General features: G+C 44.1%; 2 protein-coding genes across 6 annotated transcripts in view; one reads left to right on the top strand and one right to left on the bottom strand.

The window, feature by feature from the left end:
• Positions 1-4,413, top strand: part of ABL2 (ABL proto-oncogene 2, non-receptor tyrosine kinase) — a 107,130-nt gene extending 102,717 nt beyond the window's left edge. For 2 of the 4 annotated variants that reach the window (XM_004688523.2, XM_004688521.2), the window contains 3 exons: positions 1,819-1,992; positions 2,556-2,789; positions 3,099-4,291. In XM_004688523.2, the coding sequence (XP_004688580.1) occupies positions 1,819-1,992; positions 2,556-2,789; positions 3,099-4,276 (1,586 nt within the window). In that variant the 3' untranslated portion in view covers positions 4,277-4,291. Of the gene's footprint in view, positions 1-1,818; positions 1,993-2,555 lie in introns of all 4 variants that reach the window. The other 2 variants (XM_004688518.2, XM_004688520.2) reach the window with 2 other exon arrangements.
• A 9,319-nt stretch (positions 4,414-13,732) lies between these two features.
• Positions 13,733-24,401, bottom strand: TOR3A (torsin family 3, member A). 2 transcript variants are annotated; one of them, XM_004688137.2, is made up of 6 exons: positions 24,081-24,401; positions 23,141-23,254; positions 22,361-22,626; positions 20,695-20,873; positions 14,828-14,952; positions 13,733-14,490 (listed from the first exon to the last, which is right to left on the bottom strand). In XM_004688137.2, the coding sequence occupies exons 1-6, from the start codon at positions 24,337-24,339 to the stop codon at positions 14,240-14,242; spliced, it is 1,194 nt and encodes a 397-aa protein (XP_004688194.1). In that variant the 5' UTR covers positions 24,340-24,401; the 3' UTR covers positions 13,733-14,239. The 2 variants fall into 2 exon arrangements, with proteins under 2 accessions (XP_004688194.1, XP_012584295.1); XM_012728841.1 differs by lacking the exon at positions 23,141-23,254.
• Between the last annotated feature and the right edge of the window lie 530 nt (positions 24,402-24,931).

Here is a 24,931-nt window from a genome sequence, read left to right as displayed (position 1 = left end):
ATCTCTGTGAATATTTTCTCTATTCCTTGGCCTTTCTCTTCGCCTTCTGGGATACCTATAACTCTGATATTTCCTTTCCTAATGGTGTCAGATATTCTTAAAGTGTTTCTTCATTCCTTTTCCTTTTTACTTCTCTTTCTTTTTCTTTTTCTTTTTTTAATTCTCTTTGTTTCTTTGTCTTCGAGGGTGCTGATTCATTCTTCCATTTCATCTATTCTGTTTTCATAACTTTTCCCAGCATTCTTTATCTCTTCTAGTGGCCTTTTCATCGCCTGAATTTCTTCTATTTCCTTTTTTAATGTCTCATTTACTTATGTAACAGAGTGGTCCTGTGGCAAAGGGTCAGAAATGGCCAGATTGCCACGAGACCACCCTGTTACACTTACATCATACTAAGCCCATAATCTAGGCAAGCACTAAACTAGATCTGAGCATCTCAGTGATAAGGCACAGTTCCTACTTTCAGAGGATGTATTTATTACTCAGTTTTAAGTTAAACAAACTAAATTCAAACTTTCCAAAGTAATAAAGGGAGGATTTATAGGCTCATACCCAAATGGAAGAGCAAGAATGGTGTTAACTTCGGGATCATTAAAGCCACAGACTCCAGTAGCTGCAGATCTTTTTTTCCCTTTTCCTCTCCTACATTCTGCGACCACTCAGGTTCTTTACTTTTGTGTCTCCATTGTTCTCATCCTCAGAATCCTCCAGGTGACAAGAAACACAGAACATCCTTGAGGTTATATCTTTATGGTTCATGTCTCTCTTCAAACTGCTTTGTATGGCAGTGTAAGTAAGGAATCTCATTGGCATGACTTGAACTATGCACCAAGGGAAGTTAATTTTTTTAAACAACTACCTAAAGAGCTATAAAATAATTACAAATTTCACAACTTAATTGTTTTGGTTCATTTTTATTCAGAAGTAAAAGCCACAGAGCCCATGGATAAGTTTTGTCAGTGAAGGTTTAATGAGGTAAACATTTTTTCAGGAACCTCACTTGTTTCATTTGCATGGAATAGAAAGGATTAGGTTCTACCTTCCTTTTGGTGCAAAATACAACCTAAAAATAAAAAAATCTGTAAATACCTGCTTCTCCCCCCCCCCCCAACCTCTAAGTAAGCACTTAGTAAATGAAGATACCCAAGTGACCGATAAGCACGTGGAACTATGTTCAACATCAGAGAGGTACAAAATAAAATAATGAGCTATCACTATATACCTCCCAGAGTGGCTTAAATTAAAATCAAAGCAGGAAAACCTGGTAACATCAAGCTTTGGCAAGCATGCAGAAGAACAACCAGAACTTTCATGGAGTGCTAGTGGATACATATGTTGATATAGCCATTTTTGGGAGACAGTTTGGCAGTACCCAGCAAAATTGAACTGTGTACCTTATGAATACCAAACCTGTTCCTAAATACACATCCAACAGCCATGCAGTCATGAAATATGCCAAGGAGACTCAGGTGAAACAAGAGACTCAGGATAGTCCTAGCAACATAGTCATAATAATCCAAAAGAGCCTAAATACCCATCAAAATGAGAATGGGTTATTTGGTATATTCAGACATTTCAATAATACATAGCAAGGACAATAATACCTTACCATATGCAACAGCATGCACATGATATGCAGATAAAATATTATGCAAAATAAATCAGACATAACAAGGGTACATACTCTGTGGCTCCACTGATATGTTTTAGGATTCCATTCTCCAGTTTTTTCCTTGTTGTGTGCCTTTTCTGAAGAGAAGCTCCTTTTTCTCTGTCACAAAATTGTTGTTTTGACCAGTTCTCTTGTCTTCTTCACAGAAGTAGCAGAGGAGCTTGGGAGAGCTGCCTCCTCCTCATCTGTTGTTCCATATTTGCCCCGATTACCTATACTTCCCTCCAAGACCCGGACGCTGAAGAAACAGGTGGAGAATAAGGAAAACATTGAAGGGATACAGGATGCTACAGAAAATTCTGCTTCTAATTCAGCACCAGGTATGGGTCCATAGCAGGTAGAATCAAAATAGGGCTTTAGTGAGAAAATGCCTCATTTAAAGAACCATGGAGCAATATGATATTTATTTCCATTTTCCTGTTTATCATCCCTGGAAAGTAAGGCATTGGTGTTACCTACCACTCTAGTCCTTGGTCTGTATTGCTGGTGTTAGAAGTCCTATCTATCCATTTAATATTCAGTTGAACCTCCTGCTCTACTTCCTTAACTCTTGATTCCCAGATAAATAATTACTGTTTGTAATATTATATATAATTCTGGCAGAAACTTCTTCATTGAACCTTATTGATGAGGCTAGGTTATGCTGTAGTTTTTATTCAGAAAAAAATATGAATATTGGCTATTTTTCCTATTTTAACCCACATTGCATTTGGAACACTAATCAGTCTGAAAGGATAATGTGTTTACTAATATCCTCTTGAGTCCTGCCAATGCCTGACATTTAATAGATGTTGACAAAACTCCTGTAGTTCAGCCTTAGTAACTCAAATATAGTGGAATCATTTCTTATCTTTCACATTACTGATTGGCCATTTCTCATTAGGATTCATTAGAAGTACACAAGCCCCCAGTGGGTCCCCAGCACTGCCTCGAAAGCAGAGAGACAAGTCACCCAGCAGCCTCTTGGAAGATGCCAAAGAGACATGCTTTACCAGAGATAGGAAGGGAGGCTTCTTCAGTTCCTTCATGAAAAAGAGAAATGCTCCCACACCACCTAAACGCAGCAGCTCCTTCCGAGAAATGGAGAATCAGCCCCACAAGAAATATGAACTCACGGGTAACTTCTCATCTGTTGCTTCTCTACAGCATGCTGATGGGTTCTCTTTCACTCCTGCCCAGCAAGAGGCGAATCTGGTACCACCCAAGTGCTATGGGGGGAGCTTTGCCCAGAGGAACCTCTGTAATGACGATGGTGGTGGGGGTGGGGGTAGTGGCACTGCTGGGGGTGGCTGGTCTGGTATCACAGGCTTCTTTACACCTCGCTTAATCAAAAAGACATTGGGCTTACGAGCAGGTAAACCCACAGCCAGTGATGAGAATTCCAAGCCTTTTCCAAGGTCAAACTCTACATCTTCCATGTCCTCAGGGCTTCCAGAGCAGGATAGGATGGCAATGACCCTTCCCAGGAACTGCCAGAGGTCCAAACTCCAGCTGGAAAGGACAGTGTCCACCTCTTCCCAGCCAGAAGAGAATGTAGACAGGGCCAATGACATGCTTCCAAAAAAACCAGAGGAAGGTGCTGCTCCAACCAGGGAGAGACCAAAAGCCAAACTTTTGCCCAGAGGAGCCACGGCTCTTCCTCTCAGAACCCCCTCTGGGGATCCAGCCATTACAGAGAAGGACTCTCCAGGGCTAGGGGTGTCAGGAGTGGCAGCCACCTCAAAGGGCAAGGAGAGGAATGGGGGAGCACGACTTGGCATGGCTGGAGTCCCAGAGGATGGCGAACAGGCAGGCTGGTCTCCAGCCAAGGCTGCAGCAGTCCTCCCAACCACTCACAACCACAAAGTGCCAGTCCTTATCTCACCCACTCTGAAGCACACGCCAGCTGACGTGCAGCTCATTGGCACAGACTCTCAGGGGAATAAATTCAAGCTCTTATCTGAGCATCAGGTTACATCCTCTGGAGACAAGGACCGACCCCGACGGGTAAAACCAAAGTGTGCCCCACCCCCACCGCCAGTGATGAGACTACTGCAGCATCCGTCCATGAGCTCAGACCCCACAGAAGAGCCAGCTGCCCCCACCGCAGGACAACCCACGTCAGAAATACAAGAAGGAGCGAAAAAGGCAGCTCCCGGGGCGGTGGCCATGAGTGGGAAAGCTGGGAGGCCAGTGATGCCTCCACCTCAAGTGCCTCTGCCCACTTCATCCATCTCGCCAGCCAAAATGGCCAACGGCACAGCAGGTACTAAAGTGGCTCTGAGAAAAACCAAACAGGCAGCTGAGAAAATCTCAGCAGACAAAATCAGCAAAGAGGCCCTGCTGGAATGTGCTGACCTACTGTCCAGTGCCATCACGGAACCTGTGCCTAACAGTCAACTGGTAGACACTGGACACCAACTGCTTGACTACTGCTCAGGCTATGTGGACTGCATCCCTCAAACTCGCAACAAATTTGCCTTCCGAGAGGCTGTGAGCAAACTGGAACTTAGCCTGCAGGAGCTGCAGGTGTCTTCAGCAGCTGCTGGTGTCCCTGGGGCAAACCCTGTCCTTAATAACTTATTATCGTGTGTACAGGAAATCAGTGATGTGGTGCAGAGGTAGCCACTGCCAGCCTAGTGGGAAGATGCACACATCTGAGGGAAAAGGAAGAGGGACTTGCTTTCCTGTGTTTTTGTTTTTTTTCGTTTTTTTTTTTTTTTTTTAAATGAAAGACTGATACTTGAGTGTGTTTATGTGAAGTACCTCAGATCCCTGAGTTCTCACGTTTACAGGTTCATCTCAAAAATCACATAGGAGAGGAAAATTAGATGGGGGCAGAATATTTGTGGAAGGGATTGGAAGCTGCACTGGACCAAGAAGCATATGTATGTTATGCCATGAAGAACCAAATCCAAACCACTTTTGCCCAGAGTGGTGGGAGCTGGTTAGACCTGGCTGCCCTAGGAACTGTGTCCAGATAGTGGGGAGCTGCAGCGCTCGTCCTGTACCACAGGAAGGAGGTGATCTGGGCGCCAGCAGGTACTAGTGGTAATTTTATCCAGCTCACTAAGTGAATTGGGTGGGAAAGAAAGGGCAAATTGGAAGTGCACTAAGGGAAGTGTTTTTCAGGCTATTGGAAGCCACTGATAGTCTTGCTTCCACAAGGTCACTGCTGCTGCAACATGATTTGTAAAAATCACAATTGCTAGAATACAAAACTGGGGGAATCCCTATCTGTTTGATCTTTTCCTGTTTCCCATTGGTGTGTTTTTTGCTGCAGGAAATAGAAAATTCCAGGAAGCAAGAGTCAGGGATATTGAAAGCTCCTCCTAAAACCTTGACTGACTTCTCTTGTTTTCCTGCTTGTGGGTGCCTATCTACACACGACAGCAGAAGGGTCTCTCGTGGTTGGGCTCTGCCCTTTGTTAGGCGGCAGGCTGTCTTCCTTGATTCCTGACAGCAGTCGTGGCACAAATCAGCAATGTATTTGGTATCAGTGGGTCTCTCACGGGTTCTCACTGGGAATCCTCTCCTGATGCTATGCCCCTGCATACTGACGTCCTGGCCAACGACTCAGATGCTGGGTATTTCTTTATCACTAAAGTACCAGGGAAAGGTTCTCTTCTCGAAGCCCAACCATCCGGCCCAAAACCTATTGATTGAGAGGACAAGGTGGCTTGGTCTTAACAATCGCTCTTTACTTTGCCCCTCCCGTGCCACGCAACCCAAGTTAGGAGGAAACTCACCCCAAGTTAGGGGTGACTCTCTGAATCACCCCCAGATTCACACATGCTTTTCTCCTCTCAATTACCCTTCTCTGCCACAATCATGTTTGTTTGTAAAGATCATGCTGGGAATATTCTTTGACATTTATTTTGTCATTTCACCTATATTTCAAGAATGCATAGCTGAAGGACAGGCAGGTCATTTCCACGAACAACTGGAAATAATAATGGAACCCTATTGACTTAACCCTCCAATATGTCCAATATTGAGAAATAAGCCTTTTCTTTTCTCACTCATTTACAATTATGGAAGTTAATTAGGATTACATGGAACTAAATCTAAGTGAGATATTAATCTTCTATCTGGTTTAATTCTCATTGCCACTTCATTCTCTTTTTAAAACTTTACCAACCCCTGCTCCCATAAAAACTCAGTACAAGAAAAAGAAAAAGAAATGCATTATATTTTCCTCCCAAAGGAATTTTAACTTAGGGAGAAGGTATTCAGCATTGATGAACAATCAGCTTTCTTCCTGACTCAACCTATTGATCCACTGTCAAGCCACAGTCCCATCTCTTAATCTATTAAATGAAGGTAGTAATACATGTTCTCAAGGGTGTTTTTGCAAGTAAGTGTGTAGCTATCCCTTTGAGAGTCTCTCTGGACAGCTCTTTAGGGCAGTGTTTTATGATAACTTTTCATCCTCTTTGCTTAATAGCAGAAGTAAAATTTGTAATTGCTGAGATTATGTTAATTGGGCTAAAGTACTAAGGTGGGTAGGTAGGGTGTGTGAAACTATGTTTTGGATAGAATCTGGCATTGTAGACCAAGGAGGGAATTTGATTTCCATTAGAAAGGAGAACTTGATCCTTAGGTGCTTGCTCCAAAGGTCACCGAGGCCAAGAGAAGGATAAAATGAAGGAAACAGCACCCAATAGTTTATGCAGGGGTTGGGTGGCCCCTGTCTGTAAGTAACCTACAAATGCAGCATGGGCAGCTAGTGACCTGGTTAACTCCTGTGACTGGAAATGATTTCCTTGAGCTCTTTTCCAACAGTCCTCCCACCTTCTTTGTCACTCCCCGCCATCTACACTTCCATAAACTTGAAAATTGTTTTAGCAGTTAACCTTTTAAGGGTGGGGCAGGGAAAGCTAAAACTTTAGAACATGATGCTGCTGCTTTAAGTTTATCCCTGTCATTGTGGGATGCAAGTTGGGGGATCCTAATTGTTTTTCAGGGTTTTTTTTTTCTTTCCTTTTTTTTTTTAAGCAAGGGATCTATTTTTCCCTTGAGAGTTCTGAAAATAAGCCTTGGAGGAACACTACTGAGTGTATCTGTGCTCCCTGGTTTTCTTACCCAAGAGCAGACATGAAGCTGAGGGTCATGTTTTACTCAGGGCAGCACCTGGCTTGACTTGCCTGCTGCAGGTGCTCAGTAAGTTGGTGAATAGGTTCTCTCAGCACTGTCCGGTAGCAGTGCTGCTGTAGCACACCCCACCCACAAGATGCTGTGTGACTTCTGGAGTGGAGGGCTCAGGGTTCAGGTTAAAGAGGCACTGTCAACTTACTATGAAAATATAACTTAAGTTTCTCCTATTTTCTACCTGAAAAGAACCAGATTAAAAAAACAAACAAACCTGTAAATGTAAAAATTTTAATTCAAAATAGAGAAAACTGCTTGTAGAGACAAAAAAATAGTATGATTCTATCTGGTTTAAAAGCAAAGCAGGAGCAGAAGCCCTTCTACAAGGTGTTGAAAATTTCTAAAGCTGTTAATCTATCTGTCTATCTTTGGACTACCACAGCTTGAATCCTTTCATTTAAGATATAATTTCAGTGTACACTTCTTAGTGCTTTTGTTAGAATACATCTTATGTTTTACATGAAGTATTTTCTTAAAAGACTTTGTGTAGAAGTAAAATGTATATTTTCCTATACATTTCCATTGGGATTTTCAGATACGCCTTAAAAAAAATGGCCCTAAGAAATTCATGAAGTGTTTTTACAGAAGACCTCAGTATATTGAGGTCATTTAATAGTGGAGACTCTATCCCAGCTGCACTTTGGGAATTTTCTTACAACTTAAGTGAAAGTTGGCTAGTAAAATAGTACGCAGTTAATAAACCATGCTGATTTTGCTAAGGCACAGCCCTTATTTATTTATGTAACGTCATGAGGAATTTGAGTTTGAAAATGCTACATAGTGAGTAAGAGTTCAAACCTTTAAGCCTGTCCAGAAGGCCCATCATTTAACCTTCCTGAGCCTTAGTTTCCTTATTGGAAAACAGGGATAATAATAGTAACTACCTCAGGGTTGTTGTAAGGATTAAATGAGATAGTGTAATTATACTTAGCTTGTGTGCCTGGCATATAATGAACACTCCATAAATGTTTACTACTAATACTACTATTACTACTACCACCTCTGTCACCACACATAGTCCAGTGAGTCTTAGCCAGGGATGTGCAACAAAATCCCCCTAAGGCTTAAAAGGACAACAAAAGCCTGATGCATTGTTCTCACCCTAGGTTAGAATTGCCAGTGGGGTGGGGGTCACAGCCAGTATGTTTTTCAGAGATCCCTCCCGGTGTTTTATTAGACACCCAGCACTGTTCTTTATAGCTTAAGGAATTAGAAGAAAGGATGGACAGTTATCTGCCCATAATCTCAGCGCAGTTCACTGGTGGCAGAGCCAGGGCTCAAGTTTGCGTCTCTTGACTTTCTGATTGTGGGGTCTTTCCACCATTCCTGCTGCCTTGTGAGACACTGTAAAGTAAAAAAGTGGCTCAGACAATCAGACTGCATGATCCTGCACACTTTCTAAAGCACATGTTCCTGGCACTCTGACCTCTCGTGGCTTGGATGTTGAGTAATGGCAACACCAGAAAAGCAGCGCTCAGTAGACTTCACTAATTTGAGAAATGATATGGGGTCATTCTTTTGGATAGACCTCAGCGACACCGCAGTCTGCACTTTGTAATAAATGCCAACATAAGTTTTAAAAAACGTAGTCCTACATTCCTTTTTCTTAAAAAAATAAAACTGAAAACCTTTATTCTGTATTATTTTAATGACTGAGATATAATGTATGTGAAAGCACTTTGGAGAAAATATCAAATGTAATATAATTCTAAGCTTGTATTATTATCTGTTTAGAAGATAGAACAGTTGGTTAGATGCCAGTTGACATAATCTCTTATCCGTGGGGGACCTGAAGATGCAGATATATAAACAATCACCTTGGTAATTTATTACACTTATAAATATGAAACTGCTAAATGAGTATGTGCAGGTATAGTAAATGTTTTGCTAAAATGGTAGATCAGTGCTGAATGACTTCAGAAAACTAGGGACCAACCTTCTGGTTTAATTATATAATCTTTTAAAAGGAATCCTGTATGTTTACTACAGAACAGAGAATCTCTTCTAGGGACCTTGATTCAAGAATGAGGCCCTCTTATCCTTATACATTTGTCCACTACATGTTGAACTGTTTCGTATCCTAAATATGGTGGGAGCTGACTTGTTACCTGTTAATGTTGACAGTGTCTTTTTAAGCCTATGTCCTGCTTGGTTTTGTTGGTTTGGGGGGAGGGGGGCTGACCTTGGGGGATGGGCTGGTGGGGAGATTGGATAGCCCTAGAAACAGTGCACTTCGGAAATTACTTTTCTAGGATTTCCTTCCAGTTATAAATGACTTGACATTTATGTTATTTTTTTTCTAAAAAGAGTAGCTGGTTGTGACTTACCTGTGAGCTTATAAATACCCAAGAGTAAATTGCATTGGTGGCCACTTGAATTATAGCTACACTCTGACCTCTGCCATTTTGTTACTAATGTTATCATCACTATCCATCTCCCATGGGAATTTGCATTGGGCTTATAGGGGTTGGCAGTGATTCTGTTCTTGATGACTTTGAGGTTTCATCATCTTGCTTGTGTTAACTTGTACTACTTGGATGTGGCTAGTCCTCTTTATGTGGGTGGGTCTCTGGATATGTTTCCTCTTCTGTATGAATAGATCCAGCTGACTATCTCAGTGTTCCTTCTATCCAGACTGTAGCTCATCTTTTATAAATGCCTGCTTTGGTTTAGGATATTTGGGAACAGGAGAGAAAGGAAAGGCAGCCTCCAAGGAGCCTGTAGCTCTTCAAAGGCAGCATTAAGGCTTCCTGTCACAGCCCGGGAACCTGCTGCTAGTCATAGCCCTACTCATGTCAGGAGACTCGGACTGATGCATCTTGTCCACCCTTAACAATCAAGATATCTATATACATTGGGCAAATTTCCAGCTTTCCAACTTCCAGACTTTGAAAACTCTAATGCAAAGCTTGCTTTTCTTGGCAAACTAATAGTGCCTGGAGTAACAAAACTACTCTCAAGACTTGGAACCTCACTGCCATTCCCTGCCTTCGGTGTGACGAGGGAAGCATGGGGAGATTTCAGGACTACGGAGTGGGTTGCACCCCGCTCCAGGCCACCCTCCAGGTAATTCCCTTAATACCAGCCTGTTTTTATGTGAAGTTTACAATATCCAAGAAGAAAGTTTCTGTTCTAGAACTGCTGCTTTTCACCCACCTGAGTGTCTATTCTACCCCCAAGATAACGTGCTTATCCTGAAGTATCTTTCCTATCCTGAGACAATGTGTGCAAGATTAGTCGTTAGTTTCTAGTTCTATCTAGATCCTAAGGATAGGAAATTAGGGAAGGCTCCTTCTGGGGTGAGGTGATGAGATGACCCCCTGCTTTCCCCAGAAGGCCAAACAAAGCAGGTTATCATGACTCTAGGCTGTTAGAGTGGCAGAGAGTGTTTCTAGGTAACTTTCTCTTCAAAGATGGACTTCATGAGTTTCGCAGAGGAAGAACCTTGTGGGTGTGGCTGCTTTTGCGTGATTACTGAAGTAGATTATAGAACTGGCATAAATGAACTTCATGGGTAGCAGTGGCTCAGTGTCTCACTTCAGATACTCTCCCAACATGGGGTGCTGATTTCACAAAGGGTTATTTTCTTTCTCCCACTTGGTGATCTGGACACTCAGTCTTAAGTGGATCCTTCCCTCCAAGTGCATGCATTTCTTTGCTTCTACTAATGATGAAAGGTTTGCATCTGTTTACTTTTAGTAGAAAAAATTATATCCTTTATCCTCCCCACTGCTGAATGACCTGAACCATTAGCAGCCTAGCTAACTCAGCCTGAGGTCACAGATACTTGAGTGGATCTTCAAACCTGCAGACCAGAGAAAAGAGCCCATTAGTGTCCTCATGTCACACCCTGTTCATGCCCAGTGTCTGTCATCACTGTAATTGGAAGCAGCAAGTTACTGGATGTTATGTGTCCCTCCCAGCTACTGACCTGTATACACAGGACTTGAGGTCTCAAGTATTGTGATTCTTAAGAGAATGATTGTGGGCTTTTCAGATGCTAGCAGTCTGTAAGAAAGCAAATAAAAGGGGGTTTTAAGACTGGAGCTGGCATAGATTTTGCTTCTAAGCCTCAGTTTTAAATCCTGTAATTATACACCATAAACTTTACTTGGAGAATGGGACTTAGGTTAATAAAATTTTCACATATAATTAATTTTCAGCAGTTTTTATACCATAATCTCACAAGTATGTCAAATTTATTCTTGAATCAAAAGATAATTAAGGATTCTACATTGCCCTAGGGTCATCGTAGTGAATCTCAAATGCTCTTCTGTCCAGTGCAGAAGTATTAAACTGTATGTTGTGAGTGATGAGAATGCCAGTAGACAAAGATGTTCTGATTGATGAGGGCCAGAAAACAACCAAGCTTCCTCCATTTGACAAGCCATTTTTCATGATGGTTATGGTTCATGAACTTCTAGTATGAGAGAAATTTTCTGAGATCCTGAGAAATCACCTTGATTAGGCTGATTATCCTAAAGAGAAATTAGTACTCAGAAACAAGAAAGGATAGTGAGGTACTCATCTTACAGTTCTTTAGGGTGTGTGTTTGAAAACTGTCATATCTCAGATCTGTATCTGAGGGTACATATTATGTCCACATTATGTACATATACCGTTTTTCTCACTAAGAAAGAGGGGAGAAGGTGGAAGAGAAGTAAATCATATCTTTCCCTGTGGTGAATAGAAGCTGTGCCCTGGTTGGTGTTTGCCGTGAACAGGCCGACTAAGCTGAGGAGGCATGTCCTGAGTAGACCCCATGTTTTGTCTTCTTTGCAATCTGATTCAGTCATGACTATCAGTGGAGAAACCTGTCTTACACACATTTGACTAAAAATAAATTTGAATATTTCATGGTGATTGACACAACTGTCCTAAAACATGATTCAGACTCTTTTTAAACTTATCAAATATTTATACCAAAGGTCACACTTGCAGGTGTGAACAAGGTGGGTGCAGCGGGTGAGGTCTGGTGGACCTGGCACTGTGCGCATCACTAAGAGGGCACAGCGAGACAATATGGGACTTAACTGAAAACACATCAATCATGGGTCACACTACCAGTGTTGTCAGGTATCTGTTCTTTATTGTTATTGTAATATATTTTCAGTTGTTTTGTTTTTTCTAATTTAATTCTCTCACCTTGTTGTCTGACTGTGAACTGCTAACAGTGTTAAACTTGATGTAAATAAATGAGGCCCTTGTAAGGGGAATGCTGTCGTCTGCCTGTTGTCTCACAAGGTTTGCCAACTTGTATTTTAAATAAAGGTTGCAATATTTTATTGGCAAACTAGACTTGTGATTGGAGTGCTCCTCCCATAACTTTAGCAGACAGGAAACATAAGTAGAATTTCTCTCTGCATATAATAGGTATCTGTATGGTAAACAAGCTGATTTGGCAGACATCCTGGGCACATTTTGTAGATGTCTGCTATAGGTGCAAATGCACATCCTTTGATGGATTACATTTTTGGAATTGGCCAAGAACAACTTCTGGAGCCTAACTGGTATACAAGATGTGTGTAGGCATGTACCTTCATTCATATATAAGGTGAGTAATTCTTTTAAAGTCAATTCTGAGGATTAAGTTAAATCTTGTGAGTTGTAAAAATGTTTTTGAGCCAAAGCAGCATAAATAAGAGGTGTAGAATCTCACAGGGAATAATCTGGTTCAATTTGGTATTTAATTATAAAACCTGTGCAGGTAATGTTTTAATTGTCAGTAACCAGTGGTGCACACAGGATGCCCATCAGAATGGCACTAAACATAAGCTTTTGCAGCTCACACTGCCCCTTCAGTCCTTCTCCCAGTTTTTGGTTTATTTTAGGATTTTTTTTATAAGGATGAACTCAACTGTCCTGTGAGGTAGGTATAGTTATGCTTACTTTTACAATAGGGGAAACCGTGGCTTGACTGAGATGAATAGCTTTCCTGTGATCTCAGTGGTTATTAAGTGGCTGAATGATGGCTCCAGGCTGGGCCCTCTAGCTTGAGTGTTGTGAGCTATTATGAGCTACTTTGTCTTGGATGCCGAGGTTTTAATAGGTTCAAACCCTGTGTTTATGACGTTGGACATGGCTAGCCAGTGCTAAAAGGATTTCAGCTATTCTGTGATTGAGACCAAAAGGTACCTTTTAAAGTCAAAGTGAACTAAGATTTAAAAGCTGGGTATCTTAATAGCATTGGGTAATCTGTGTATTCTTCCCAAAATGTTTAGATGGAGCCAGTTAGCCAGTAGCTATAATAGCCCCAGTTGGGCCATGTTGACTTTTATCTCATGAATGATATAGAAGTGTTTCATTAATTCATTTATGTATTTATAGTGTTCTGGGCAGGTATTCCTAGTCTTGTGGCAGTTATTTGAGGAAATTAGGAGCAATAAACTGTTAAATGGTAGAAGGACAGTGTTCAGTCTTACCAGGGCTAAAGATAATCACAAATTTAAAAAAAAAAAATCTGTATGGTTTTCCAGAAAAAGGACAAAATGAGTACTACCTGTGTACATTTTTACACATGGCCACTAAGTCCTCAAAGTGGATGTTTTATATTATATAGCTAGCTGGAGCATGGTGTACAGTTTTCATTTAGAAGAATCATGTGCTGTGGAAGCCTTATCTAATGTGGGCCCAAAGGAAACTCCTTCCGCCCTGTGAACCAGCATTTGGCACATTGCTGAGTGAGCACATTTACTAGAAAGTAGGGTGAGGTCCCTCCATGGTGGCACAGCGGGTTAAAGCACAGCACTAAGAAGCTAAAGCCACTTTCGCATGAGTTCCCACCCCAGAGGTGACTTCCCACTGCTCCCCTCAGCAGTGTACTTTGTGGATCTGCCTCCCCACTCTATGGTGAATCCTCTCACCACCCCTTTGCCTCTGGCCTGCACCCCAGTTCTGTATAAATTAATAAATCTTTGAAAAAGAAAGTAGGGTGAAGGTTGTAGAAAAATACAAAATTTTAATGTTTACATGAGAGTCATGTCTTCAAAGCCCTTAGAGCTACAGAAGAGTAACTCAGCCTACACACTGCCACGATTATTTTAAAAATTCTTTCTCTGTGTACTTTTTGCTTGGGATTTTGCTGAAATGATTTGAAAGCTAACCCATACCCTGCACACCAGAGTATACCCACGGTGCCAGTAAGCAGAACTTTATCCTTCTTTGTCACTTAAGATCCAGCAGGTTCGGGCACCTGCAAATTAGCACTGAGGTGGGAGTAGGCCCTTGGAATTTGCCTCCCATAGTATTTTCTCTAGTCACCTGCCCCCATTTTAAGGCACTATGTGATCTTAAAGAAGTGGCTCTACTTCTGACTTTAAGGCCTGCCTTTTTCATACCACTTGTGTGTTCGTGACTGCTGGATGCCAGCGTCATTCTCCCACCCATTATGGTCCTGTTCCTGGAAAGGAGGCTGCTTCAGGAAGTCTTTGCCTTCCCCTAAGGTAAGAAATAGTTAATTCTCTGAGAGATAGACTTGCAGCCCTGGGAAGAGAAGAGCTGCTCCTCCTTGGGGACATAGGTCATCATCTTGGCAATTTCATCCAGTGCCTCTTCTGTGTAGAGAAGCTCCTGGCCCAGGAAAGCGTCGCGTGCACACAGCCTCACGTGGCGATACTCCAGCGGTAGGAAAGGGACGAAGAAGTCAATCAAGTTTTCCTTCACCATACAACTGTTACCAAAGCCACTGTCTGAAATCAGAACCCAGAGTTATGTGGCATCTAACCTGGGGTTGAACCCAATCCTAAAGCCTGGACAAGGCTCGATCTCAGAATGCCCCAACCAAATTACAGATGCATACTGCAGGGTTTTCCTGATGACATAGCCCTATCTACAGCCTGAACCACTGCCTATATACCCAAGGTGGGGGCACACTATGCTCTTCTGAGGAATATTTTCAGAAAAGGAGTTCAGCTTGTTTTCCTGTGCTTCCCTGAGGTGTGCTCTGCCCACCTCATAACTGGACAAGCCTATCACCCTATGGCTTTTACTAGAGGCTTATTTTCTATGTGTCAAGGAGTCCCTTACCTGTGGATGCCACAATCTCAGCCTGGAGGTGGGGCTCTAAATGTTCAATAGTAATTTCTTCTCGGGACCATCCAGCCTTAAGTAGATTCAGAACCACTTCATTGACGACTTTGCCTCCAAGGTTACTGAAAGAAATAACAGATTTCTGTGGTTTTCCTCATTACTTAGGTCACTGTATGGAAACCTGAACAAAAACTGGAGGTTGAGGAACCTGGGTTTTCCCTCTCTCAGGAGATTATGACTTGTACACGAAAGACAGCTTGCTTTACCACCTATATACTGTCTAGCTTCTTTTTGACTTAAGAGACTGCTGGGAATGCAAAGAAGTATGATGTGACTCTTCCCCTTCTGTGCAGAAGAGGTTTGTGTGTGTGCAATTCCAGGACCTGGCAAATGCAGGAACAAGGCCCAAGGAGAAGGCTTCAGAAGCAGTATGAAGCTTCTGTATAAATGTACTGTAATCAACAAACATGAGGCAGGTGGCATGAAGGCTGGTGTGGAGAACCTTTGAATGAATCATTCAATGGGTTTGAACTTAGCCTGATTGGGTCACCCTACACCAAGATCATTGTAGGACTACAGCGATTGAGGAGTCATGCATAGCTGCAGAAAGCTAGTCGGGGAGTTCTTTACAATGATAGAGGTGATGAGAAGACTTAAGGAAAGGGGCAGTATAAATTGGTAATGAGTAGGTTGCTTACAAGAAAATGTTGAAAGGTGGTCTTTTCATCTAAGTAGAAAAAAAAAAATGAGCAAGGCAATTTAATAGCAGGAACCACTAATAGATTCTTGATGTAAATGGATTGAACTCCACAACCAAAAGCTGTCATGGCTAGATGGCTTAAAAAACAAAACCTACTATATTCTGCTTAATCACATAAGACAGATAAAGATGAATGCTACTTAATGATAAAAGACCTATACAACCAGAAGATGACTAAGTAATGAACAATCCTAAAAGGAGACAGTGACAGAAACCAATAGTAGGAAACTGACACCCCACTTAGAACAATGGGCAAATCATCTAGACAGATATCAAGAATCAAGCAAAAGGGCCATAAACAATGAGTTAGATGAGATGCAGTTGACATTTACAGAGTGTTCTACTCAATACACACTTTTTCTAGTGCACATGGAACATTCACTAGGATAAACTACTGTGAGACAGAAAGCGAGTCAATTTATGAGGACTGAATACATCTTTTGGGGCATGAAATTAGAAATAAGCCAATGGAGGCCTTCCTGGTGGTATAACAGGTTAAAACACAGCACTGGCTGCAACCACCTCAGTCCAAGTTTAACCCCCGAGCAGGGAGGTGACCCACATGGCAGACCTCTCCTGTACCCCAGTTCTGTATGCATAAGTAACTTCTTGAAAAAGAACCAATGGATGGCAGAAAGGCAATGGGGTGGCAACATCCATCCACTCTGCCTTCCATCCTGCCCCCCATGCTGGATAGGGGTTGGGGTAGAGGGATTTATGGATGGCTGGGAAAAAAAGCTATATACATCCATTTGTCCTGCCATCCTTCACTTCTGCTCAGAGTTCCCCTAACACCTGTTCACAGGAAAGCAGCTTCGAAGATGCTTCTGCTGCCTTCCCTCTACCCTCCCTGATCCTGGTGCAGGAAGCTCTCCCAGGTAGGTCATTTGCCTGGATCTGCCTGCACAAGAATGACCACAGTTGCATCAGCTGAGACAGGTCCTCCCTATAAACCAAATGATTTCTCTATCCTGCATCCTATGTGAGAAGCAAATGCACATTTACACAGACATGCTGGGTAGGCTGGTGATAGTCACTCACCAGAAGATTAGCCTGTATTTAACATCAGTGCATAGCAGGTGGTGAAAACTTATTAGAAAATGGTTACCTCTCTAAACTGTCTCCACCTCCCATCTTAATTTGTCTTCCACTTCATCTCTCTTCATGTTACCTACCGGTTTTTATCTCACCCAGTCAAAACCTGTGCCCCTTCACTGCCATATTCAGCAATTGCAGCCTGGTTCCAACATCCATATTTAGACCAATTTTACCTTCCTGGGGCCTCTCAATTACCTTCCATATCCTCCCAGGTCCCTACTGACTAGAAATTCTGAAGAGAACTACAGGACAGCACGTCTAATCTCACTGGTTCGTAGTCTTGATACCCCTTAAGAAGGGTACTTGAAGGCCTCGCTGGTAACAAATCCCACCATATTTGTCCTTCCTAAAGAATATAAACTTAACAAGAGCATTAGTTTCTTGTGCTAGAAAACTGAAGGTCACCTTCACAAGCACTTTCTGTGTACTGCTATATAATAACTCTGACTCCACATTTTCATATAGTTCTTTTAAATTTTGAAGTAATTTCTATTCCTGACAACAGCCCAAAAAGCATAGGTGTTAAAATTACATTTACTTTACACCTTTCATGAAAAGAGGTCCTATGTTCTATAGCTCAGAGTTCTATGTTCATGTTCTGCCAAGACCCCATTACTGTTAGAGCCTCCTAATAGGCAAGTACTGTTAAAATTAGCTTTGTGCCCAATAGGCCCCAGATTCACCAAACTAGACTTAGAAACATGTACCACACACCCTGCTTTAATGGCTGTCTTCACAGTTGTGCCACCACACAAGGCAGGCTCAGCAAAGGCACCATCAGCCTGGCCCGGGACTCCCTGCAGTTGTGCCTAGGCCTTGTGTCACCACTGGCAATCACAGGCCACACTAGAGTCACTGGAACAAAAGACCACATCCTCTCATCAGTAAGGTTTGTATGGTTTCCACTGTCTCTGCCAGAGACCACGTGGGCCAGTCCACAAAGGCCAGGTCGCTTGGGGGGGGGGGAGGCAGGGCTGGAGGATAGCTGTCAGTGGTTAATGACCAAAAAGTTTGCCTAGAGAAAATCCTGGCACCTGAAGGGGAAGGTTCTCCAATCTGAAAGCCAGGTGGGAAAGTCAACACAGCCACCATTCCAGGCACTGGCCAAGATCCATGAGGCCTAGATTTGGGAAAGACTGGCCACGATCATGAGACCATGGGCAGTAGGGAGAGAGGAAGCTATGTATAAAGTCAGAAGATTCTACAAAAGAGAACCCCTGAGTTGGGCTGGCCCTTTGAATCCAGTGGACCACAGAAATAGTGGTAGTAATAGAAACTAGGGGTAGGAGTTCATTGGCTTCATCTCATGAATTTGAGCACTAAAATTGTTATCAGAGGATCTTTCAGCTTTCTTTTTAAGATCATCATGGAAGGGTTGCCTGCCCTCCTTCACAGCACACTACAGTGTCCCCTATACCTTACTTATAGATCAGGAAGGACTGGCCATCAACACACTGAAATTCCAACCCAGCTATATAGTTTTCCACAAGGAATTTATCTGTCTCCACAGCTTACTTTTTTGCTCTCCCCTAACCAGGGTGAAAAAACAGATCCCCTACTTCTCAATCTTCACAGGCTACCGCAGAAAGCTGGGGGAAATCCTGCAAGCATATGCTGGTCTGCACATGAGGAATGAGGAAGAAGTAACTTGTTTGGCTTCTACTTTTACTCTCTGAGGAGCTGCTTATAAAGCTTTCAAATGAGGTCAATGAGGGCCAAAAGTAATTCCTTAGGCAGGAGTTTCTCAGTTGAAGCCATCACAAAAAGGGGTTCTTGAACAAGTTGATTTCTAAGTTCACTTCTTACAAAGCCAGTTCCAAAGCTTGGGGCATACAGTGGGACAACAAAAGCAGGAACTGTAGTGCAGCAGTTAAGCAGCGAGTTCCTGCATGGTGTGACCACCAATACCAAGACAGGTTAAAGAGCAAGCATGCTTTTAATTCAACACATTATAACCTGAATTTCAAGCTGGTAGCTTACTCTCATGTTCAGAAAAGAAACAGACCTTACAAGATTAGGGAAAGAAGTGGTCATTTAGTGGGAAACTATTTTCCAAAGAGAATAGCTCCTTTGGAATTTTCAAGGATAATTTGCACTTAATTTTCAACTAACATGTTGACTTAAAAACCTAATGCCCTACTAAAAGGGAACTCACAATACATGAGTTACATGTCAACTTGTAATACAAAGTTCTAGTAATCAAACAGCATGGTGTTGGCATAAAACAGACAACCACCAAAAAAGAATAGAGAATCCAAAAATAAACCCACATGTGAATGGCTAATGAGTTCATGACAAAGGAGCATGAGTACACAGAGGGAAAAGGAAAGTGTCTTCAATAAAGGGTGCTGGAAAAGGACAACCATACGCCAAAGAATGGAAATAGGCCATTGTCTTATACCATACACGAAATGGATCGAAGGCTTCAACACAAGATTGATGCCATAAAACAAAGAAAAAACAAGTGGTAAGCCCCTTGACATAGGTCTTGGCAATGATCTGACTCTAAAAGCAAAGTGACAGTAATAAACAATCATATCAAACTAGAAACTGCACAGCAAACTATCCACAAAATGAAAAGACTACCAAATGGAGAAAATATTTGCAAGTCATATTTGATAAAGGATTAATATTCAAAAAAGCATGAACTTCTACAACTCAGTATGAATTTCATTAAAAACAAATAGGCCTCCCTGTGGCACAGAGATTAAAGTCATCGCTATCAAGCTATTGGCAGTCACTGTGGCATGAGTTCATCCCCATCCAGGAAAATGACCCACAATGGTGCAGCAGATCTCTCCTGTCCCACCCACTGCTCCCCTCAGCAGTATTTCAGTCACTTCTGTTCCCCTCTTTCTCTGGTAAATCCTCTCACCCCACTCCCAACACACACATCTCTAGTGTACACCCCAGTTCTTGTATGCATCAAGAAATAAAAATAAAATTTGAATAGATTTATTTTCCAAAGGCATACAGGTGGCCAACAAGTACATGAAAAAGTACTCAACATCACTAGTCATCAGGAAAATACAAATCACCATGAAATATCATCTTACACCTGATAGAAAGTTAGAAAAACAAGAGAAGTATTGGCAAGAGGATGGAGAAAATGGAGCTTATGTACACTTTTGATGGGAATGAAAATTGGTGCAGTGAATGTAAAATTGAAAAACAGTATGGAGATTCCTCAGAGAGAATTCCCACAGGAGCCATAAAAGCACTAAAAATGCTCTTCACTGCAGCATTATGGAAAGATGAAATAACCTCAGATATGAGGATAGTCCAAGTATCCACTGATGAATGACTAGATAAAGAAAATGCAGGGTGTGTAAACACATATGAAAGAATATACATACAGTGGAGTATTATTCATCCCTAAAAGTAGGAAATCTTGCCACTTGTGAAAGTGGATGGACCATGAGGGCATTACATTTAGTGAACTAAGTTAGAAAAAAGCAAATGCCATATGATCTTTTATGTAGTCTTAAACCACTTGGTAGCTGTGTAACTACTTAACATTTAGCAACCAGACAAATACTGAATTGTTTTACATCTGAAATGTGACAATACAATTTAAAAGACCATGAATGCCTTTCTAAGATGGGGCCAGTGAATGAGGGGCCCCTCCCTGAAGAGGCTATAGTACAAGGAGGGAGCCTGAGGTTGCAGACTGATCCTCTAGATTCACATCCTAGAGAACCACCGGCGTGGGCTATGCTGAACAAGCGGCAGCTGGTGCCAGAGCGGCTTACCTGGCCTGTGCCGTGAGTGTTCCTGCAACCCTGCAGAAGTGCCTGGTGGAACCAGGGCAACAGCAGAGAGGCCTAAGAGTAGTTTTTTTCTATTGGTTTCACATGCAGAAAGGTTCTGCAGTTTAGGGGAGTGTGGAAGCCCTCCACTGCCCACTATATCCCAGGGAACAGCTCCTAAACCTGACATATACAGCACCACAGAGGGTTCCCCCCACCCCCACAACCCCTTCGAGTTATAGTTCTTCAGAGCTCACCTGAGAAAAAGAATGATGGTTTTTCGGGAATTGGCCCTACGTGCCTCAGGTGCTTGGCGTTCCAAGTATGGCCGGAGGGCCTCCAGCAATCCTGGGTGCAGTTTCTCAGCCTCGTCAAAAATGAACAGGGTCTGGCGGCAGCGCTCCTGTGTCTTCCTGATCTGGTCTGCCAGCTTCTCCTGCACAGGATACAGTGAGATGCTGGGCACCAACTGGTGGCATACTCCGTCCAAACATGAGGACAACTCTGAGGAGGCACTGACTTCCCTAGGGCTTCTGCAACAGATTGCCCCCGTGGGCTCCACCCTAGAATGACCAATCCAAATGCACCTTGGAGGCATGTGTGGCCAAATGTTCCCCTGCTGATTGCTATGGACCCTCAGGTTTGAAAACCAAACAGGTGGGGCAAGTCTAGGAAGGAGAAGCCTGCCTACCCGTGGTAATAAGCCCAGATCCCAGTTTTCCTTCCCTCCACCCCAGGATGAGGTCCCCTCTCAGAACTAACCATTGACTCATCCTCCCCAAGGAGTATCACAATCAGGTACTAATATTAGGGTGACAGGCAGGCACAGGCCCAAGTGCTCCGAGGCAGTCAGTCCCCAGTCCTGAAATCCAGACTGGGCTGAGATCTTAGAAGCCTGAGGAAGACATACGGCGAAGACCTAAAGCAGGCTCGGCCAACTCACAACTGGGGCTCCCCAGGTAAGAGAACAGGCCTTCAGTTGGAAAGATGCAGCTTTGCATGTTCACTAGACAGGGCCGGTACTCCCTACCCACCTCTAGCTTCCCTGGACTGTGACTTCAGCCTCTGTCACCCAAGTGTGTGTATGGAAGACCATGCAGTCAGTTTTCTCAGTGGGGATGCTGATCTCCACAACAGGTTTGCTACAGTCAAAGCCAGCTAGTTCTTTCTGGGAAAGTTCCAGCTAACCAGGCACTTGCTCTTAGGAAATTTTATTTCCCCTGCCCTCCAAGGCCGTTTCCAGGTGATTTAGGCAGTCTCTGTCCTCCAAAGCTAACATAATATTCCCAGGTTAACACACTCCAAATATATTTGGAACTGAGAGCCAAAGACAGACACAGCCATCTTCTGCAATCTGCAGTGGATTTTGGTCATCTGGCTCATTTTCAATACTACATGTCTGAATAGAAGAGTCCCAAATAACAGAGTGGCAAAGATAGTTTGTCCACCCACTTGGCATAACAGGAGCAGTTTGGGAGAGATGGAAAGCCACTTACAGTATGTCTCTTAAACAACAAAAACAGGGAATACTAAGGAAGTACATCATAGTGCTAACTGTGTCCATGGGGGGAGATTTTGATAGTTATTGCGTCTCTCTACTCCACATTTCCTGTGACATTTCCACTACTTTCATAACAGAAAATGAATACTTGGAATCTGTTTAAGCTAAGTGTCTGGCTGATAAGGACACAAATCTTGGGACAGCGGGCTTTTTTCCACATGCCCAGGGCTTCATCTGTGCACTGGATATCTCTAAGTTACAGGTTCTGCCCCAAAGGTCACCTGCTCCACCTCCTGATCCCCAAGATTTCTCCAACACCCACCTCCTTGCAAGGAAAGGCTGGTTTCAGGGCCTCTGTTCCAACAGAAGCTTCCTCCTTCGGCTGTTTTCATTCCTGCCCCAGTTCCAATGACAGGACTCACCTTGTACAGGTCCACATATTTGGGGTGAGGAAAGTGGAGTGTAGCAATGAACACCTGCACACAGTCACTGTTTAGCCCATCCCGGTACAGGTTCTCTGCCAGCATCCTTGCCACGAAGTTCTTGCCTGTGCCTGACCAACCATGGAATGAAAGCACCAGGGCTTTGTCTGGCCGAGGCAGCTCTAAGTAGCCCCTCACGGTTCTCAGGACTAGCTCCCCAGCCAGATGTTGGCCATGCAGTCGCCCCTTCAGATCTGCCTCAAGGCCTGTGGGCAGGAAAGAGGTCACCATAAGAGGCCACCCAGGCTCAGTCCCCGCCTTTGCCTACCTCTTAGCTCTGAGTTGGAATCATTTATCCTGTTTAGCCTCAGAACAAGAAACCACACAGCAGAACTTGAAACAGCTAGGAATCACAGGCTAGTTTCTGAAATCAAGATTGCATTTGAAGGAAGAATGGAATCTCCCTTTCTGCATGGTCTGATGACATCCCAGAATAGCTGGTAAAGTCCTATTTGAAGGAGGAACCCACTTCCCACTCCCATGATGCTGTTCCCACCTGGAGTTTCAGGATCCCTAAATATTTTATGGAGATGTTTATTTATTTTTATTCATCCTATTAAGAACAGTTGGTCCCCTGCTAGGCCAGACTTCCTTCTCAGCCACAGGGTTGCAGGGTCTGGTGGCCCAGCTGTTGGGAACAAGGTGGAGTTGAGTAGTGGGTACTACCAGCTGGTCCCCTCCCTAGATACACAGAGCCCTTGGGGCCATACAAGGTCCAACCTGAGAAGTTGTTGGAGATCCTGCAGTCCCCACTGTCACAGCAATCCTGGAAGGTGCAGTACCATGTGGTCAGGATATCAAGGTACTGCTGGCCCAACAGGGGGAGGCTCCAGCCTGGAAAAGGAGAGCTGTGAGGCTGGGGGTCCCCAGGAATTACCTCCTGAAGAACTCTTATTGCCCACTTGATGTAATCCAGGAGTGTTCATCCTTTCTCCTCCCTCAGGGCCCACTGCACGCACTTCACTCCCAGACCCTTCCTGCACAAAGTCTGCATTCTAGTTGGGGCACAAACAGTAGCTGGCACCAATAAAGTCTTATTATGAGATCAACATCACTGGACCCAGAATATCCAGAGACAGGAAGGTGCTCAGGGATCATGTGGTCAATGACAGTGTTGTGACAAAACCTGCCACAAAATTTGTCAGTGACAGAGCCAGAACAAAAGTGACAGAACAAAAGTGTCAGTGACAGAGCCAGGTCCAAAAGAAAGAAAAAAACAAAAAAAACACCCAAGACTGGTGTGACCCTGCCAGTCCCAACTCTGCCTCCATTAGAGGCACCTGAGAAAGCACTTGGGGCCACCATCTGGGACATTCTTTATAGTCATATAGGTGAGGGAGGGCAGTTCCTAGGAATGATGCCAGTGGTCTGGGGGATGGCACAGTGAATGCAGCTGCCAGGAGTCAGAACAGGTGAGATGGGAGCCAGCTGGGCCTGTCCATGGGTAGGGTCACTTGGGTCCCCTGGCCCCAAAGACTCCTTAGAATACAGCAGGTCTAAAGCAGAGCGAACAGGAAGGCTGGTGGCGCAGGCGCTGGCCGAGGCCCAGCTCATGAAGCCCAGCAGGAGAGGAGCGGTAACCCCACCCCCCCTCGAGTCCCAATTCCCTCTGTAGGTGCACCTCCTGGCCTCCAAGCTGCGGCAGGCAGCCGGGTCTTACCCTGAGATTGAGCAGAGGCTGCAGCGTCCTCTTCACACTTCCCTGGCCAAATGCGACAGCTAAGGAGGGACAAGTACCGCTTGGAGAGGGCAGTGGCCTCCCGCAGCTGCTCACGTAGGCCCCGGACGCCGGGCCAGCCTCTGCCCGAGTCCTCCTCTTCAGCGCCTGCGCCCGGCCGGCTGGCGCCGAGCTGTCCAGAGGTGCCCGCGAGCAGCAGCGGTAAACAGAGCCAGAGCAGGTGCCGCGGGCCGCAGAGCATGGCGCGCGGGTCCCTGTCGCCGCCGCTTCGCCCGCAATTTAAGTCCCGCGGGCGGTACCGGTTCTTCCGCGGCCGGTGGGCGGGGACTGGTGTTGTCTAGGGAACTGCAGAAGGGCGGGGCGAACACGTGACTCTGGGCGAGCCGCACCCGCCGGAACCGAAAGCAATCTGCTGACCTGGGCATCCCACGGCCCTCGTAGGCACCGCCCACCCACGGGGGCTGGCTCCAAGGAAACAATCTATTTTGGGGTGAATGGTTACAGAGGTGAAGTCAGGCCTTCTAATGGCCACTGTCAATCACATTACTACTCCGATGGCCTATAGGAGGTTCCCAAATGAGGGCACCCGTTTGTGCCCTCTTCAGTGTCTGCAGACCAGCTTCCTGCCAACCTGTCAGATGAAACCAGGACAACCACTTCCCCCAAAGAGGGAACTGCTCAGGAGTCAGCTGAGTGGCAACCAGAGGTAGGGACATGATTTCTCTAGGGAAATAGAACTCCAGCAAAACAAAACAGAACAAAACAAACAGCTGCTTTCAACAGTTGGAGTGCACCAAAGCAAGAAGAGACTGGGATTTGGAAACCCCAGAGTC

Source organism: Condylura cristata, unplaced genomic scaffold (assembly GCF_000260355.1).
Source record: "Condylura cristata isolate star-nosed mole 26May11 unplaced genomic scaffold, ConCri1.0 scaffold00024, whole genome shotgun sequence".
In the NCBI taxonomy this organism is placed as follows: domain Eukaryota; kingdom Metazoa; phylum Chordata; class Mammalia; order Eulipotyphla; family Talpidae; genus Condylura; species Condylura cristata.
The sequence above is the reverse complement of the archived record's forward strand: the minus strand, read 5'-3'. Positions and strand labels throughout refer to the sequence as shown.